Source organism: Haliotis rufescens, unplaced genomic scaffold, assembly GCF_023055435.1.
Source record: "Haliotis rufescens isolate VD_foot unplaced genomic scaffold, xgHalRufe1.0.p SCAF_1, whole genome shotgun sequence".
In the NCBI taxonomy this organism is placed as follows: domain Eukaryota; kingdom Metazoa; phylum Mollusca; class Gastropoda; order Lepetellida; family Haliotidae; genus Haliotis; species Haliotis rufescens.
In genome coordinates this window covers 871609-889762 of record NW_025963779.1, presented here as the reverse complement: position 1 = coordinate 889762, position 18154 = coordinate 871609, and the positions used below count along the sequence as shown (strand labels likewise).

General features: G+C 40.9%; 1 protein-coding gene across 1 annotated transcript; it reads right to left on the bottom strand.

Moving 5' to 3' along the window:
- Nucleotides 1–481: 481 nt before the first annotated feature.
- Nucleotides 482–17890, bottom strand: LOC124124181 (protein Mpv17-like). Its single transcript, XM_046487280.2, has 7 exons — nucleotides 17695–17890; nucleotides 13544–13659; nucleotides 12788–12877; nucleotides 8769–8864; nucleotides 5337–5369; nucleotides 3393–3445; nucleotides 482–855 (listed from the first exon to the last, which is right to left on the bottom strand). The coding sequence occupies exons 1-7, from the start codon at nucleotides 17765–17767 to the stop codon at nucleotides 786–788; spliced, it is 531 nt and encodes a 176-aa protein (XP_046343236.1). The 5' UTR covers nucleotides 17768–17890; the 3' UTR covers nucleotides 482–785.
- Nucleotides 17891–18154: the final 264 nt, after the last annotated feature.

The window sequence follows — 18154 nt, the reverse complement described above, 5'->3', positions numbered from 1 at the left end:
CAGTGATTGATAACATGATCATCGGTCCATGCAAGTGGGATATGAATGACATACATCAACAGGTCAGCAAGCTTGACCACCTGATCCCGTTACCAGACTAGTAACAATCTAGATGGACTAGTTGTCTTATCCCCAAGCCTAGTTACTTTACATAACCATTCGTCCGACAAGGGCTGCTGACTCCTTGTATATGACCAATGGTGTCAGCCCGTGTCCTGGTCAAGCAGCAGTTGTCCTGTCATGAAGGTCATGGTGTGAAGGTCATGTCATGACGAAGTTCTACGACGCCAGAGGGGCAGGCAACCACTGACAGCAAAGGTGACAACCTGACCTCGAGTGACAGCTCCATCTTCCCGAGGCAAGGGCGTTAACTGACTATAAATGTCCATTTTCCACCTTTGCCGAACTAGGCTGGAATTATGGAGTTTGGCTGGACTAACGAGTCTATGCACACTCAAATCAAAATCACGTAACGAAATCGACATCCGGTTTGTAAACTGTCGTGCAGATTTCTGTCAACTGCAGGAATTGCAAAGCATGTGTACTGCCAACTCGGCGTTAACAGATATTTTCTAAATCTTTTCATGTTTTTAATCAAGGTGCTCACCTGATCTGACACACTTCATGAAGTAAGACCTGTTTTATTACAATATAGATTTTGATTATCGATCAGAATATGGATATGAAAGAGCCCAGAAATTCCAGCAAATTTAGGCAAGGGTAGAACCTGGAATTTAGTCAGGTAAGTCCCTTGATGCCCAATCTTGAGAGAGGGCGACCCGACCTCACTTCTTCTCTGACATCCAGGCCATGTATGTATTCCATCCCAGGGCCACGAAGTTGACAAACAGAACTCTGAAAAAACACCATAGAGTCTTTAAAATGACATCCTGACACTAATGGTGCATCAAATAGATACATACTTACATTCTGTTGTTGTGCAACATACAGCCACTGTCCACATGGAAAACTACGGGCACATACATGAGCAGCCCTTTCACGCCCATTTCCTAAAGACATGACAGTTCTAACATGCCACTATGCACTTTAAGTCTCAAGAAGTTTTGGGAAACACATACTTAGAATTTAAACCAGAAAATGCCATGTCCCTAGCTTTCCTCAGAAGGAATTGAATATTGATCAGTTATTTCTATTCAAGGATAACCTCTAAGATGACCTAGACCGTAGACACTTCAGATGTTAGAACCCAGTGGCATTGGAGTTGGTCACGTTTTCTAAGACACCTGCAATATCAGATGTCATTCAGCAGGAACGAATTGGGATGAAGGCACAAACATGCAATTGACTTTCACTTTGCGTGAGTTCATTGGAGTATGAACCTTCATAGAGTGAGGGCCAAACTATTAACATTGGAGCTTGCGACAACGTTCATACAATGTTTGGCCCTCACTCTATGAAGGTTCATGCTCCAATGAACTCACACAAAGTGAAAGTCAATTCTTATAATTTTTTATATCACTATTTTCTACCTCGAGGGATGTAGCGCTAGATCGATTCATGTGACTTCATGTTTACACTGACAGCCGTACAACAACCAGCTGTATCATGGAATAAAATGGTTCCCTAAAAAGAGAGGTGACGTGAGAGGATGTGTGCCCTGCTTGGCTGCACAGGACCATCGGACACAACACATATTTTCAAACAATATCATCACTGGGGGAGAAAGGTCTGTTAAGAACTACCTCAGTAAGTCAGTCACAATGACAGCGTGTTGTAATATGCGAGAGATTTCCGAAGTTGTTAATGAACATGTGGCAGTTACATGTGTTAGTCATCATTAATCAGTTGGCCAATCATTGAAAGGTGGTTATAAAAGATAGATACTGAGGTCAACTCAAGATTGCTGCAGACTGTCCTTGTCAGACTAGATCGCTCGAGTTGAAACTACGATTGTGCAAGGAAAGTGGAGGTAGTTCTTCAGCGTTTACATCATTTCATGAACAACGTATGAACGTCAATGTCATTCATATGCTTATGAATGTCAATTTCGTGGTCATGTGACTGGCCTCTCTTCCAGTGGAAAAGCTGTATATCATGTAAACATCAAATAAAAAAAATATTATCAGATGCCATTTAGCAGAGATGAAGTGGGATGAGGGAACAAACCTGTGTTGGAGTGGGATGAAGGAACAAACCTGTGTTGAAGTGGGATGAAGGAACAAACCTGTGTTGAAGTGGGATGAAGGAACAAACCTGTGTTGAAGTGGGATGAAGGAACACACCTGTATTGAAGTGGGATGAAGTTACAAACCTGAGTTGAAGTGGGATGAAGGAACAAACCTGTGTTGAAGTGGGATGAAGGAACAAACCTGTGTTGAAGTGGGATGAAGGAACACACCTGTATTGAAGTGGGATGAAGTTACAAACCTGTGTTGAAGTGGGATGAGTGAGTGAGTGAGTGAGTTTGGTTTTACGCCGCTTTTAGCAATATTCCAGCAATATCACGGCGGGGGACACCAGAAATGGGCTTCACACATTGTACCCATGTCGGGATTCGAACCCGGGTCTTCGGCGTGACGAGCTGACGCTTTAACCACTAGGCTACCCGACCGCCCTGAAGTGGGATGAAGGAACACACCTGTGTTGAAGTGGGATGAAGGAACAAACCTGTGTTGAAGTGGGATGAAGGAACAAACCTGTGTTGAAGTGGGATGAAGGAACAAACCTGTGTTGAAGTGGGATGAAGGAACAAACCTGTGTTGAAGTGGGATGAAGGAACAAACCTGTGTTGAAGTGGGATGAGGGAACAAACCTGTGTTGAAGTGGGATGAAGGAACACACCTGTGTTGAAGTGGGATGAAGGAACAAACCTGTGTTGAAGTGGGATGAAGGAACAAACCTGTGTTGAAGTGGGATGAAGGAACACACCTGTGTTGAAGTGGGATGAAGGAACACACCTGTGTTGAAGTGGGATGAAGGAACAAACCTGTGTTGAAGTAGGATGAAGGAACAAACCTGTGTTGAAGTGGGATGAAGGAACACACCTGTGTTGAAGTGGGATGAAGGAACACACCTGTGTTGAAGTGGGATGAAGGAACACACCTGTGTTGAAGTAGGATGAAGGAACAAACCTGTGTTGAAGTAGGATGAAGGAACACACCTGTCTTGAAGTGGGTTGAAGTGGGATGAACGAACACACCTGTGTTGAAGTTGGATGAAGGAACACACCTGTGTTGAAGTGGGATGAAAGAACACACCTGTGTTGAAGTGGGATGAAGGAACAAACCTGTGTTGAAGTGGGATGAAGGAACAAACCTGTGTTGAAGTGGGATGAAGGAACACGCCTGTGTTGGAGTGGGATGAAGTTACAAACCTGTGTTGAAGTGGGATGAAGTTAAAAACCTGTGTTGAAGTAGGATGAAGGAACAAACCTGTGTTGAAGTGGGATGAGGTAGAAGTTGATGAGCTGTGCAGCCGGCCACACCTGCAAAAACAACCCTGACATTCAGTGTGGATACTGTGTGTGGAGACAGTGTGTGGATACTGTGTGTGGAGACAGTGTGTGGAGACTGTGTGGAGACAGTGTGTGGAGAAAGTGTGTGGAGATGTTGTGGAGACAGTGTGTGGAGATGGTGTGGAGACGTGTGGACTGTTTGTGGACTGTGGAGACTGTGTGTGGAGACAGTGTGTGGAGATGGTGTGGAGACGTTGTGTGGACAGTGTGTGGACTGTGTGTGGAGACAGTGTGTGGAGACTGTGTGACGAGATGGTGTGGAGACATTGTGTGGACTGTGTATGGACTGTGGAGACTGTGTGGAGACAGTGTGTGGAGACTGTGTGTGGAGATTGTGTGGAGACAGTGTGTGGAGATCGTGTGGAGACTGTGTGTGGACTGTGTGGAGACAGTGTGTGGAGACTGTGTGTGGAGATGGTGTGGAGACAGTGTGTTGAGACTGTGTGTGGAGATGGTGTGGAGACAGTGTGTGGACTGTGTGGACTGTGTGGAGACTGTGTGTGGAGACAGTGTGTGGAGATGGTGTGGAGACAGTGTGTGGAGATCGTGTGGAGACAGTGTGTGGAGACTGTGTGTGAAGACAGTGTGTGGAGACAGTGTGTGGAAATCGTGTGGAGACTGTGTGAAGACTGTGTGGAGACTGTGTGTGGAGATGGTGTGGAGACAGTGTGTGGAGATCGTGTGGAGACTGTGTGTGGAGATGGTGTGGAGACAGTGTGTGGACTGTGTGGACTGTGTGGAGACAGTGTGTGGAGATGGTGTGGAGACAGTGTGTGGAGATCGTGTGGAGACTGTGTGTGGAGACTGTGTGTGAAGACTGTGTGTGGAGACTGTGTGGAGACAGTGTGTGGAGATGGTGTGTGGAGATGGTGTGGAGACTGTGTGGAGACAGTGTGTGGAGACTGTGTGTGGAGACAGTGTGTGGAGACTGTGTGTGGAGACTGTGTGTGAAGACTGTGTGTGGAGACTGTGTGGAGACAGTGTGTGGAGATGGTGTGTGGAGATGGTGTGGAGACTGTGTGGAGACAGTGTGTGGAGACTGTGTGTGGAGACAGTGTGTGGAGACAGTGTGTGGACTGTGTGGAGACTGTGTGGAGATTGTGTGGAGACAGTGTGTGGAGATGGTGTGGAGACTGTGTGTGAAGACTGTGTGTGAAGACTGTGTGTGGAGACTGTGTGGAGACTGTGTGTGGAGATGGTGTGGAGACAGTGTGTGGAGATGGTGTGGAGACAGTGAGTGGAGATGGTGTGTGGAGACAGTGAGTGGAGATGGTGTGGAGACTGTGTGTGGAGACTGTGTGTGGAGACAGTGAGTGGACTGTGTGGAGACTGTGTGTGGAGATGGTGTGGAGACAGTGAGTGGAGATGGTGTGGAGACTGTGTGTGGAGACTGTGTGTGGAGACAGTGAGTGGAGATGGTGTGGAGACTGTGTGTGGAGACTGTGTGTGGAGACTGTGTGTGGAGACTGTGTGGAGACTGTGTGTGGAGATGGTGTGGAGACAGTGTGTGGAGATTGTGTGGAGACTGTGTTTGGAGATGGTGTGGACTGTGTGGAGACTGTGTGTGGAGATGGTGTGGAGACAGTGAGTGGAGATGGTGTGGAGACTGTGTGTGGAGACTGTGTGTGGAGTCCGTTAGTTGAGACTGTAGGGTTTGTCTGTGAGTGAGGACTGTGTGTTGAGTCTTTGTGTGAAGATTGTGTGTGAAGAATATGCATATATGTAAGCAAACAATCACAAATTAACTGGGTAATGGAGATGGATTTTTCAACCCCTCAAGAAGGAGGTCTCTGTGAATACAGCTGCAGTTTCCTCCAAGTGAATGCTTATTTAGTATATGAGGTGTTGCAGATTTCCTTACCTTGTAATTTGTCATCAGAATTGTAAGGTAGTCCTGAAAAAGGAAACACAAACAATGAATAGACTGAATGCTCTTCAGCACAGCTTCATGTCTACTCCACAGTGTAGTCCATATTGTTGTGTAACTGACAGAATACAACACATATTGTACTGTAACTGACGCAATACAACACATATTGCCGTGTAACTGACAGAATACAACACATATTGTCCTGTAACTGACAGAATACAACACATATTGCCGTGTAACTGACACAATACAACACATATTGTCCTGTAACTGACAGAATACAACACATATTGTCCTGTAACTGACAGAATACAACACATATTGTCCTGTAACTGACGCAATACAACACATATTGTACTGTAACTGACGCAATACAACACATATTGTTGTGTAACTGACGCAATACAACACATATTGTCCTGTAACTGACAGAATACAACACATATTGTCCTGTAACTGACGCAATACAACACATATTGTACTGTAACTGACACAATACAACACATATTGCCGTGTAACTGATGCAATACAACACATATTGTACTGTAACTGACACAATACAACACATATTGCCGTGTAACTGATGCAATACAACACATATTGTACTGTAACTGACACAATACAACACATATTGCCATGTAACTGATGGAATACAACACATATTGCCGTGTAACTGATGCAATACAACACATATTGTTGTGTAACTGACGCAATACAACACATATTGCCGTGTAACTGATGCAATACAACACATATTGTACTGTAACTGACAGAATACAACACATATTGCCGTGTAACTGATGCAATACAACACATATTGTACTGTAACTGACAGAATACAACACATATTGCCGTGTAACTGATGCAATACAACACATATTGTACTTTTACTGACACAATACAACACATATTGCCGTGTAACTGATGCAATACAACACATATTGTACTGTAACTGACACAATACAACACATATTGCCATGTAACTGATGGAATACAACACATATTGTACTGTAACTGACACAATACAACACATATTGCCATGTAACTGATGCAATACAACACATATTGTACTGTAACTGACACAATACAACACATATTGCCATGTAACTGATGGAATACAACACATATTGCCGTGTAACTGATGCAATACAACACATATTGTTGTGTAACTGACGCAATACACCACATATTGTACTGTAACTGACAGAATACAAGACATATTGTCCTGTAACTGACAGAATACAACACATATTGTTCTGTAACTGACAGAATACAACACATATTGTCGTGTAACTGATGCAATACAACACATATTGTACTGTAACTGACACAATACAACACATATTGCCATGTAACTGATGGAATACAACACATATTGCCGTGTAACTGATGCAATACAACACATATTGCCGTGTAACTGATGCAATACAACACATATTGTACTGTAACTGACACAATACAACACATATTGCCGTGTAACTGATACAATACAACACATATTGTACTGTAACTGACGCAATACAACACATATTGCCGTGTAACTGATGCAACACAACACATATTGTTGTGTAACTGACGCAATACACCACATATTGTCCTGTAACTGACAGAATACAAGACATATTGTCCTGTAACTGACAGAATACAACACATATTGTCCTGTAACTGACAGAATACAACACATATTGTACTTTAACTGACAGAATACAACACATATTGTCGTGTAACTGACACAATACAACACATATTGTCCTGTAACTGACAGAATACAACACATATTGCCATGTAACTGATGCAATACAACACATATTGTACTTTAACTGACAGAATACAACACATATTGCCGTGTAACTGACAGAATACAACACATATTGCCATGTAACTGATGCAATACAACACATATTGTACTGTAACTGACACAATACAACACATATTGCCGTGTAACTGATGTAATACAACACATATTGTACTTTAACTGACAGAATACAACACATATTGTCGTGTAACTGACAGAATACAACACATATTGCCATGTAACTGATGCAATACAACACATATTGTACTGTAACTGACAGAATACAACACATATTGTTGTGTAACTGACGCAATACACCACATATTGTACTTTAACTGACAGAATACAACACATATTGTCGTGTAACTGACAGAATACAACACATATTGCCATGCAACTGACAGAATACAACACATATTGCCATGTAACTGATGCAATACAACACATATTGTACTGTAACTGACACAATACAACACAAATTGCCATGTAACTGACGCAATACAACACATATTGTGGCAGGCAGTTGTATATATTGTATATGTATATTTCAGCTTTTTATATTTTTTACTTTGGGTCCATTTCAGGTTGATTGACCATTAGTTGTCGATGGTCAAGTGTCATGCACTTGGCTAGTTTTCACTTCTTCTCTATTAGGTCTTAGGTATTTCAGTTTAAGGGTGGACAGGTTATTCCATTCTCTTTTCTATTGTTTCTTGACCCGTCCATTGTTTAATACAATAGCCTTGGCCAGTCAGCTTGGCCTTATGCAACTCTACCTTTCTCTTCCCCCTCTAATACACTGAAGCTTACACTGCCACTAACTCTGCACGACTAAGGACAAGGAAAGCAATAGTGCCAAGGTCTCACTATACATGCATGTCGCTGCTGTGGGCAGGGACAGACACACCCCAGTACATCCACAGGGGTGAAAACCTTGTCCGTATATCATCGCCATATGACTGTCGGGGACAGAAATAAATACCTCCCAACCCGCAGACTGTCTTTTTTTAATGTTCCATCTACTGCACTATACCCCTCTGCAACGTATTGTCCTGTAACTGACAGAATAAAACACATATTGTCCTCTAACTGACCAAATACAGAATACAAAAAGTAATGCATAGCCAAATTCAAAGACATTAATGCACATTTCTTTTTCAAATATGCCTTTCTTGTTTGAGAAGCATATCTTTTAGCACAGTCAGCATGTTTTATTGAGAGGACAACCAGACTGTATTTAAACGTAATACAAATGTGGTTTTCCTTTCATATCGTGCCATGATGGACATCCAACACACCGGAAGGCTACAGTTTATAAGATACAGCTTCCCTGGTCTATTGACTCAATTACACATACATATTTCTTCAAGACAATAATCTACAAACATGACCAAATGACTTTGTAATTGTTTTACATGCAAGCTTAAGCATTATTAGCATTATGTTGCTTGTTTTGTGAGCGTCTCAGGAAAATGCCCACAAGAGACTATCAAGTGTGACAAAAGTTATGGTAGGACGGAGGGACTCCGGAGTTAATAAGTCAATAAATGGATGGTCAGGTCCAGACGTGATCACGTATACGCTGCTGCCAACACACTACAGACTACACTTCCTACAGTGTGATGTACCTGTTTGACCTTCTGCTTGATGTCGTGGAAACTGTCCCCTCGGAACGCTGCCATTCCAGTCAGAAACACCATTAGGACTTGAGGAGCGAAGAAAGACTGAAAACAGAGCAAACCAAGTTACACTTCCAACATGGCACCTGGCCAGGTGTCCCTGCAGGTGTGGACTTCAGGCACCCACAGAACTCCATTCTCATTATAACCTACATATACACGGCTGATGTGTTTTTCAATAACAGGAATGCAGGAATGTGCGTCCAGAATGCACAAATACATGGAATGGACGCAGAAAAAAATATATATTGCATCTTAAGGGAGCCACAGTAACATTAATTGTACCAAAATTATTGACAAGAAATATAAAGTTCCTATAATAAAAGTAATGATTAGATCTAACAGTTCAGTACACTGAGTATACACCGTTTCATTACTCCTATTTCCAGTCACGACCCATGAAATCAAAAATTGGGGGTCTGGTGTTAATGAATAATAGTCGTTTGTCAATAATGGTGGCGTTTATCAGTAACACTGGTATTAGTGAATAATAGTTGTTTGTCAATAATAGAGGCGTTTGTTAATAACACTGGTATTAATGTATATTAGTTGTTTGTCACAAATAGTTGTGTTTGTCAGTAACACTGGTGTTAGTGAATAATAGTTGTTTGTCAATAATAGTGGCGTTTGTCAATAACACTTGTGTTAGTGAATAATAGTTGTTTGTCACAAATAATGGCGTTTGTCAGTAACACTGGTGTTAGTGAATAATAGTTGTTTGTCAATAATAGTGGCGTTTGTCATTAACACTGCTGTTAGTGAATAATACTTGTTTGTCAATAATAGTGGCGTTTGTCAATAACACTGCTGTTAGTGTATAATAGTTGTTTGTCACAAGTAGTTGTGTTTGTCAATAACACTGGTGTTAGTGAATAATAGTTGTTTGTCACAAATAGTTGTGTTTGTCAATAACACTGGTGTTAGTGAATAATAGTTGTTTGTCAATAATAGCGGCGTTTGTCAATAACACTGGTGTTAGTGAATAATAGTTGTTTGTCAATAATAGTGGCGTTTGTCAGTAACACTTGTGTTAGTGAATAATAGTTGTTTGTCAATAATAGTGGCGTTTGTCAGTAACACTGGTGTTAGTGAATAATAGTTGTTTGTCACAAATAGTTGTGTTTGTCAATAACACTGGTGTTAGTGAATAATAGTTGTTTGTCAATAATAGTGGCGTTTGTCAATAACACTTGTGTTAGTGTATAATAGTTGTTTGTCAATAAAAGAGGCGTTTGTCAAAAACACTGCTGTTAGTGTATAATAGTTGTTTGTTAATAATAGTGGAGTTTGTCAAAAACACTGGTTTTAGTGAATAATAGTTGTTTGTCAATTATAGCGGCGTTTGTCAATAACACTGGTATTAGTGAATAATAGTTGTTTGTCAATAATAGTGGCGTTTGTCAGTAACACTTGTGTTAGTGAATAATAGTTGTTTGTCAATAATAGTGGCGTTTGTCAATAACACTTGTGTTAGTGAATAATAGTTGTTTGTCACAAATAATGGCGTTTGTCAGAAACACTGGTGTTAGTGAATAATAGTTGTTTGTCAATAATAGTGGCGTTTGTTAATAACACTGCTGTTAGTGTATAATAGTTCTTTGTCACAAGTAGTTGTGTTTGTCAATAACACTGGTGTTAGTGAATAATAGTTGTTTGTCAATAAAAGTGGTGTTTGTCAGTAACACTTGTGTTAGTGAATAATAGTTGTTTGTCACTAATAGCGGCGTTTGTCAATAACACTGCTGTTAGTGTACAATAGTTGTTTGTCAATAATAGTGGCGTTTGTCAATAACACTGGTGTTAGAGAATTATAGTTGTTTGTCAATAATAGTGGCGTTTGTCAATAACACTGCTGTTAGTTTATAATAGTTGTTTGTTAATAATAGTGGAGTTTGTCAAAAACACTGGTTTTAGTGAATAATAGTTGTTTGTCAATAATAGCGGCGTTTGTCAATAACACTGGTGTTAGTGTATAATAGTTGTTTGTCAATAATAGTGGCGTTTGTCAATAACACTGGTATTAATGTATAATAGTTGTTTGTCACAAAAAGTTGTGTTTGTCAGTAACACTGGTATTAGTGAATAATAGTTGTTTGTCAATAATAGTGGCGTTTGTCAGTAACACTTGTGTAAGTGAATAATAGTTGTTTGTCAATAATAGTGGCGTTTGTCAATAACACTGGTGTTAGTGAATAATAGTTGTTTGTCAATAATAGCGGCGTTTGTCAATAACACTGGTGTTAGTGAATAATAGTTGTTTGTCAATAATAATGGCGTTTGTCAATAACACTGGTGTTAGAGAATTATAGTTGTTTGTCAATAATAGTGGCGTTTGTCAATAACACTGCTGTTAGTGTATAATAGTTGTTTGTCAATAATAGTGGCGTTTGTCAATAACACTGGTGTTAGTGAATTATAGTTGTTTGTCAATAATAGTGGCGTTTGTCAATAACACTGCTGTTAGTGTATAATAGTTGTTTGTTAATAACAGCGGAGTTTGTCAAAAACACTGGTTTTAGTGAATAATAGTTGTTTGTCAATAATAGCGGCGTTTATCAGTAACACTGGTATTAGTGAATAATAGTTGTTTGTCAATAATAGAGGCAATTGTTAATAACACTGGTATTAATGTATAATAGTTGTTTGTCACAAATAGTTGTGTTTGTCAGTAACACTGGTATTAGTGAATAATAGTTGTTTGTCAATAATAGTGGCGTTTGTCAGTAACACTTGTGTTAGTGAATAATAGTTGTTTGTCAATAATAGTGGCGTTTGTCAATAACACATGTGTTAGTGAATAATAGTTGTTTGTCACAAATAATGGCGTTTGTCAGAAACACTGGTGTTAGTGAATAATAGTTGTTTGTCAATAATAGTGGCGTTTGTTAATAACACTGCTGTTAGTGTATAATAGTTGTTTGTCACAAGTAGTTGTGTTTGTCAATAACACTGGTGTAAGTGAATAATAGTTGTTTGTCACAAATAGTTGTGTTTGTCAATAACACTGGTGTTAGTGAATAATAGTTGTTTGTCAATAATAGCGGCGTTTGTCAATAACACTGGTGTTAGTGAATAATAGTTGTTTGTCAATAATAGTGGCGTTTGTCAATAACACTGCTGTTAGTGTATAATAGTTGTTTGTCAATAATAGTGGCGTTTGTCAATAACACTGGTGTTAGTGAATAATAGTTGTTTGGCAATAATAGTGGCGTTTGTCAATAACACTGGTGTTAGTGAATAATAGTTGTTTGTCAATAATAGTGGCGTTTGAGGCTGAATTTAACCCCAATCCAGGTTGTTTAACAATCCTTAAAAAGACAACAGAATTATATTTTACATAGAAATACTCAATAACATATCTTATTTTGTTTGTAATATACTGTTGCTTCACAGCTCACCCTAGATGAGAACCTTCATACAAAATCTGAATTATATTCAACTTCACAAACCAGCTGAATCTATCTAGTTGGGCCAAGCAGGAGGAGTCTTGCTGCCAACACTTGACTTGGAGGATACAGCATGCAGCAGAAGTGTTGAGAGAGTGAGTGAGTTGGGTTTAACACAGCTTTTAACAGTATTCCAGTTATAGCACGGCGTGTCAGCTTAATATGGGAGGAAAGCCCGAAGTGATGCAGGTCTCAGACGTTTACCACTTCGGTGAAACCCACGAGCAGGGGCATGGTGCTGACAAACCTAGAAACATAATTGGGCGCTTTATGTTTGTTTTATCATCTGACAGTTTGAAGTATTGCCACACAGTTGAACATTGTTGTCCAGTGTGGCTAAGAAAGGGAGTTAACTAAGAGATAACTCTTAGAGTACTTGAGTACTTGGGTCACTGTTTCATCCGTAGTTTGATATTATAAAAAAATTCTATTATTATGTTTAGTTTAGTTAAGTAGTATCTGACACCACACATCCCAGCCATTAATCATCATCATCATCATCATCATCATCACTGGACTCACCTGATCTGCAAGCATCATTTTGATTGGTGCCGCCTTCTTCCCAATGAAGAGTCGATCTAGATTCATGTACCATCCACGGAGTGCTGGTCCCTACCACACAAGCAGATGTTCATACCTGGCTACAACTGTCAAGTTCACAATGTTTGTTTGTTTGTTGTTTAACGCCAAACTCAGAAATATTCCAGCTACATGACAGCGGTCTGTAAATAATTGAGTCTTGACCAGACAATACAGTGATTGACATCATAAGCATTGATCCATGCAATTGGGATACGATGACATGCATCAACCAAGTCAGCAGGCCTGACCACCTGATCCCGTTAGTCTCCTCTAAGACAAACATGTCGCCTTTTATGGCAAGCATGGGTTGCTGAAGACCTAGTCTGACCCAGGTCTTCACGGGTCAGTTCAGAAAGTAATTGTCCTGATGTTATATTTCATCAATCGTATTTAATCTGAACAGGACAGTGCTTGACACTGTAATTGTAAATACTGTAACTTTAGTGTTTCCCATGGATACATCACAGACAGGGTAAAGGTATTACTTCCAGATGACTGGCAACAGACAGCCTTCTACCATCAATATGTGACATCAGCAGCAGAAACAGTACCTGGGCACAACTTATTCCCAGTTCACAATTGATTACATCAGTGAACTCGTTGTGCTGTCCTGGAGGCATATTGCATTCAACACTGTTTCAACACTGAATGTTGCTTTTTGTCATACATACACAGAGTTCCAGGTGTGAGACTTACGATGACGACCGTGCCAAACACCAGGAAGCGGGCACTCCTGGCCAGGTCATAGTCCCTCAGTTCTGTCTTCTCCACCACCAACTGACTGATTCCATCACCAGCCATCATCAGGGTGCCTGCAGCCACACACAGAACACACAAGGTAGTTCACACACAGAACACACAAAGTACTTCGACACACAGAACACACAAGGTAGTTCGTCACACAGAACACACAAAGTGCTTCGACACACAGAACACACAAAGTACTTCGACACACAGAACACACAAGGTAGTTCGACACACAGAACACACAAGGTAGTTCACACACAGAACACACAAAGTACTTCGACACACAGAACACACAAAGTACTTCGACACACAGAACACACAAAGTACTTCGACACACAGAACACACAAGGTAGTTCGTCACACAGAACACACAAAGTACTTCGACACACAAAACACACAAAGTACTCCAACACACAGAACACACAAAGTACTTCGACACACAGAACACACAAAGTACTTCGACACACAGAACACACAAGGTATTTCGACATACAGAACACACAAGGTAGTTCGACACACAGAACACACAAATTAGTTCGACACACAGAACACACAAAGTACTTCGACACACAGAACACACAAGGTATTTCGTCACACAGAACACACAAAGTACTTCGACACACAAAACACACAAAGTACTCCAACACACAGAACACACAAAGTACTTCGACACACAGAACACACTAAGTACTCCAAAACACAAAGTAGTTTGACACACAGAACACACAAAGTACTTCGACACTCAAAACACACAAAGTACTCCAACACACAGAACACACAAAGTACTTCAACACACAGAACACACAAAGTACTTCGACACACAGAACACACAAAGTACTTCGACATACAGAACACACAAAGTAGTTCGACACAGAACACACAAAGTACTTCGACACACAGAACACACAAAGTAGTTTGACACACAGAACACACAAAGTACTCCAACATACAGAACACACAAAGTACTTCGACACACAGAACACACAAGGTAGTTCATCACACAGAACACACAAAGTACTTCGACACACAAAACACACAAAGAACTCCAACACACAGAACACACAAAGTACTTCGACACACAAAACACACAAAGTACTCCAAAACACAAAGTAGTTTGACACACAGAACACACAAAGTACTTCGACACACAGAACACACAAAGTAGTTGGACACACAGAATACACAAAGTACTTCGACACACAGAACACACAAAGTACTTTGACACTCAGAACACACAAAGTACTTCGACACACAAAACACACAAAGCACTCCAACACACAGAACACACAAAGAACTCCAACACACAGAACACTCAAAGTACTTCTACACACAGAACACACAAAGTAGTTAGACATACAGAACACACAAAGTACTCCAACACACAGAACTCACAAAGTATTTCGACACACAGAACACACAAAGTACTCCAACACACAGAACACACAAAGTATTTCGACACACAGGAACACAAGGTAGTTTGACATACAGAACACACAAAGTACTTCGACACACAGGAACACAAGGTAGTTCGACATACAGAACACACAAAGTACTTCAACACACAGAACACACAAAGTTGTTTGATGCACAGAACACACAAAGTACTCCAATACACAGAACACACAAAGTACTTCAACACACAGAACACACAAAGTTGTTTGATGCACAGAACACACAAAGTACTCCAATACACAGAACACACAAAGTAGTTTGACACACAAAACACACAAAGTACTCCAACACACAGAACACACAAAGTACTTCGACACACAGAACACACTAAGTACTCCAAAACACAAAGTAGTTTGACACACAGAACACACAAAGTACTTCGACATACAGAACACACAAAGTAGTTCGACACAGAACACACAAAGTACTTCGACACACAGAACACACAAAGTAGTTTGACACACAGAACACACAAAGTACTCCAACACACAGAACACACAAAGTACTTCGACACACAGAACACACAAGGTAGTTCGACACACAGAACACACAAAGTACTTTGACACACAGAACATATCCTCGTATATTGCAACATGGAGCCTTTGACACAAGTCCAACCTTATTTGAAAACAAACTGAGATCACACTTTTTCTTGAGGCAAGTATAACTACCTTAACTCTAGCACACATATGAACTCTACCACACATATGAACTCCAGGACACACATGAACTCCAGGACACATATGAACTCTAGGACACACATATATGAACTCTCAAACACATGAAAACTCTAAGACACATATGAACTCTAGGACACACCTTTGAACTCTAGGACACACACACGAACTCTAGCACACATATGAACTCTAGCACACACACGAACTCTAGGACACACACATGAACTCTACCACACATATGAACTCTAGGACACACACATGAACTCTACCACACATATGAACTCTAGGACACACACATGAACTCTACCAAACACACGAACTCTACCACACATATGAACTCCAGGACACATATGAACTCCAGGACACATATGAACTCTAGCACACATATGAACTCTAGCACACATATGAACTCTAGCACACACATGAACTCTACCACACACATGAACTCTACCACACACATGAACTCTAGCACTCACATGAACTCTAGGACACACACATGAACTCTAGCACACACATGAACTCTAGCACACACATGAACTCTAGCACACACATGAACTCTACCACACACATGAACTCAAGGACACACATGAACTCTAGCACTCACATGAACTCTAGGACACACATGAACTCTAGCACACACATGAACTCTAGCACTCACATGAACTCTAGGACACACATGAACTCTAGCACTCACATGAACTCTAGCACACACATGAACTCTAGGACACACATGAACTCTAGCACTCACATGAACTCTACCACACACATGAACTCTAGCACACACATGAACTCTAGCACACACATGAACTCTAGCACACACATGAACTCTAGCACTCACATGAACTCTAGCACACACATGAACTCTAGCACTCACATGAACTCTAGCACACACACATGAACTCTAGCACACACATGAACTCTAGCACACACATGAACTCTAGCACTCACATGAACTCTAGCACACACACATGAACTCTAGCACTCACATGAACTCTAGCACTCACATGAACTCTAGCACACACACATGAACTCTAGCACACACATGAACTCTAGCACACACATGAACTCTAGCACACACATGAACTCTAGGACACACATGAACTCTAGCACTCACATGAACTCTAGCACACACACATGAACTCTAGCACACACATGAACTCTAGCACACACATGAACTCTAGCACTCACATGAACTCTAGCACTCACATGAACTCTAGCACACACATGAACTCTAGCACTCACATGAACTCTAGGACACACATGAACTCTAGCACACACACATGAACTCTAGCACTCACATGAACTCTAGCACTCACATGAACTCTAGCACACATATGAACTCTAGCACTCACATGAACTCTAGCACACACATGAACTCTAGCACACACATGAACTCTAGCACACACATGAACTCTAGCACACACATGAACTCTAGCACACACACATGAACTCTAGCACACACATGAACTCTAGCACACACATGAACTCTAGCACACACATGAACTCTAGCACTCACATGAACTCTAGGACACACATGAACTCTAGCACACACATGAACTCTAGGACACACACATGAACTCTAGGACACACATGAACTCAAGGACACACATGAACTCTAGCACTCACATGAACTCTAGGACACACATGAACTCCAGGACAACCTAATACGAGGGATAGCCCAGCTAACAATTTCATATTTAATCTGATCATATTTAAGATTATTCTTAAAATATAAAGTCCTTGATAGCATAGTAAACATATACTATTTGAAATATATTATATTATATATGAGCTTATTGTCTGAGAATCAGATGTATAAATAACAAGTCTTTGATAGTGTCTTTAAGTGTGATCTATTCAAATAACAAGTGCGTTTGCTTCGATTTCGTCTCTAGTTTTAAACGAATTACGTCTACTCCAATTGTAAGTGAGTTAAGCCCAGCTTGTCGGCTAGGTCTCAGTTGGAGTTACCTGTAGTGGCGCATGTTGTCCTCCACGGGTACTTGTTGAGAACCCGGAGATACGATCGCCATAACCCCGCCATTCTTAACGTGTAGCAGAGTATTTTTGACCTGTCATCAGCTATAGACCTCTATTCTCACACCCCCAGAGCGACTGACGATGGCATGGCCGTTTCTGGGCTCGTGGTAGCTCGAGTTCATATGCGCATGCGTGTAGCAGCCGACAACTCGACGCGATGCCCCAGAACTCTCACGGCGCAAATAAATTTTGTAGCATATCTTGTTTGTTTGTTGTTCAACTCCGCACTCAGCAATATTCCGGCTATATGGCGGCGCTCTGCAAATAATCGAGTCTGGACCAGACAATCCAGTGACAGGATTAACTAAATTTTCATCCCGTCGCAGCCTGTATCACGAAGCTGGATGGCAGCCTTTAGCGTATAGAGAAAACGTCAACAAACTTGTAATTA

Bases quoted from the DNA above. Each gene is read 5' to 3' on its own strand.
- LOC124124181 (XM_046487280.2), bottom strand. From the start codon at position 17,767: ATGGCGGGGTTATGGCGATCGTATCTCCGGGTTCTCAACAAGTACCCG. The intron at 8,865-12,787 runs GTGAGTCCAGTG...CTCTGTTTTCAG, and splicing joins AAATGATGCTTGCAGATCAG to TCTTTCTTCGCTCCTCAAGT. The intron at 5,370-8,768 runs GTACATCACACT...TTCCTTTTTCAG, and splicing joins TCAAGCAGAAGGTCAAACAG to GACTACCTTACAATTCTGAT.